General features: G+C 39.8%; 1 protein-coding gene across 1 annotated transcript; it reads right to left on the bottom strand.

The window, feature by feature from the left end:
* Positions 1-264: 264 nt before the first annotated feature.
* On the bottom strand, positions 265-1,074 carry ASCL3 (achaete-scute family bHLH transcription factor 3). Its single transcript, XM_065404352.1, has one exon. The coding sequence runs from the start codon at positions 1,072-1,074 to the stop codon at positions 547-549; it is 528 nt and encodes a 175-aa protein (XP_065260424.1). The 3' UTR covers positions 265-546.
* Positions 1,075-1,955: the final 881 nt, after the last annotated feature.

The following is a 1,955-nucleotide window of genomic DNA, read 5'->3' as shown; positions in this document are numbered from 1 at the left end:
GAGTCCCAGTCGTGGGCTATATCCACTAGGCCAATACACAAGAAACTTGGGGGGGGAAATTGTCCTGTGTATTTTGAGGAAGAGAGCGGCAATTAGGGCAGAGATTCTTTGGGGAGGTGTGAAAATGAACAGAAAATGAAACATCCCTAAAAATTAACAGAAGCTGAGCCCCCCATCCATGAGAAGGTTACACTTTATTTAAAATGTGCAGACTGAGATGGTGTATACATTTGCTGCTTTCTGAAAAAATGATATATAGTCATACTTTCGATTTCCAACTAACAAAGTTAAAGGATTTTTTTCTAATTTCCATGAATTAACTAAAAGAGTTTACATTTAATTTTCCTGTAGATTAGTATTTCTCATCTCAGTGTAATCCCCTGTAGGTTAATTTAAACTCTTTCCCCAGTAGACTGGTAGAGATGTGTGCCTTGTACAGTTCATAAAATGTGTCAGTTTCACAGAAATATTTGTGTCACCAATAATGTGATTGTTGTTAGCCTCAGCTGTGATTATTTTTCTTCCCTGGAGCAGTTCAGATAGTCCTCAAAACTGGATCTCTCTGGCAATTGCCTTGGAAGTATGGCCCAGTTCCAGGTTATTCTTCTCTGTCACTGCAGAATCACTGTACAGAACAGATTGTAGATGGCGAATGTATTTTATTGCAGCTCGAAGTGTTTCTACTTTGCTGAGCCGTTTCTCTAAGTATTCCTCAGGCAGGTGACGACGGAGTTTGGCGTATCCTTCGTTGACACACTTAACCCTCTGCCTTTCCCTTTCATTCCTCTTTCTGATGAAAGCTGGTCCATAAGAATAGTCACCTCTGCCATAATTCGCCTGGGCCACTTGGTAAGGAAAGTTGCAAGGATCAGTACAGAAGTTCTCTGTGATCAACTCCTCAGATGTAAAAGGAAGTAGTGGCAAATCCTCAGAGCAAGTGAACTGGGTAGGTGTCTCAGGGTACACATGAAACGTGACAAAAGGGTCCCCACCGAAAGGCCTAGTCAGTTGTACATGTTGTGAGTCGTAGATGGACAACTTGTCCATGAAGTTACAGTAGCTTTTACTATCCATTGAGTTTTGTGTTTAACCTGGAAATGTATATTTGCATATTAATTGAATGATTCATACACTGCAACTACTTAAATGGGTTAGGTTCTATTACTGGCATAGACAGAAAACTATTTGGGGCAGGAATTGTCTTTTTGTTCTGTGTTTGTACAGCGCCTAACACAGTGGGGTCCTGGTCCATGACTAGGGCTCATGGGTGCTACAATAATACAAATTATAAATAATAATTTTCCAGAAGGAGGGATTTTAATGCATTTATGATATTATCGAATGGTGTGGGAGGTTGCCACATGGTGTGTAATGATGTCCTATTTGAATAGCATCCTTCACATACACACGAAAGTGCATAATCACCAGCATATGCTATAGAAATTTACTAAACACTGGCTAAAGATAAAGTAATCCCTTCAGCCTCCTAAAGGAAACCGCAATTAAGCTAATTTACTTGGCATTTGTAACACCAGATCCTCTTCATTTCCAAACATATGTCCAGCTCAGTCTGAAATTGACAAAAAATACTTATAGCTGGCATTATATAAAATAAAACTGGCTGAATTCTTGTTCCTTCCTCCTGTGCCTCTAGTGACCTCAAGCTCCTTCAATTCTCTCTTCAACCCTCACCACTTTCAGTTAGCATTCTGCCACTCAGAGAGACACAGGCACTGCCATACACCCATCATGCATTGGCAAAGTAAACAGCCTCTCCATCCCATTATTCCCCCAAAAAAACATTACCACTCAAGTGCCTGTAACCTTCACTGAATCAAACAAAACATTCATCAAAAGTTTTAAACTCTCCCCTTATTTTGTCTTTTCACCTACATGTTTGATGTTTTCACTCACTGTATTATGTTGCAATTAGATTGAAAACTCCTTTGTGCAGG

The sequence above is a fragment of the Emys orbicularis genome, chromosome 4 (assembly GCF_028017835.1).
Source record: "Emys orbicularis isolate rEmyOrb1 chromosome 4, rEmyOrb1.hap1, whole genome shotgun sequence".
Classification (NCBI taxonomy): Eukaryota; Metazoa; Chordata; order Testudines; family Emydidae; genus Emys; species Emys orbicularis.
This window is presented reverse-complemented; position numbering and strand designations above follow the sequence as displayed.

What these genes read in the sequence shown, in the direction of transcription:
- ASCL3 (XM_065404352.1), bottom strand. Translation starts at nt 1,074, where the DNA reads ATGGATAGTAAAAGCTACTGTAACTTCATGGACAAGTTGTCCATCTAC.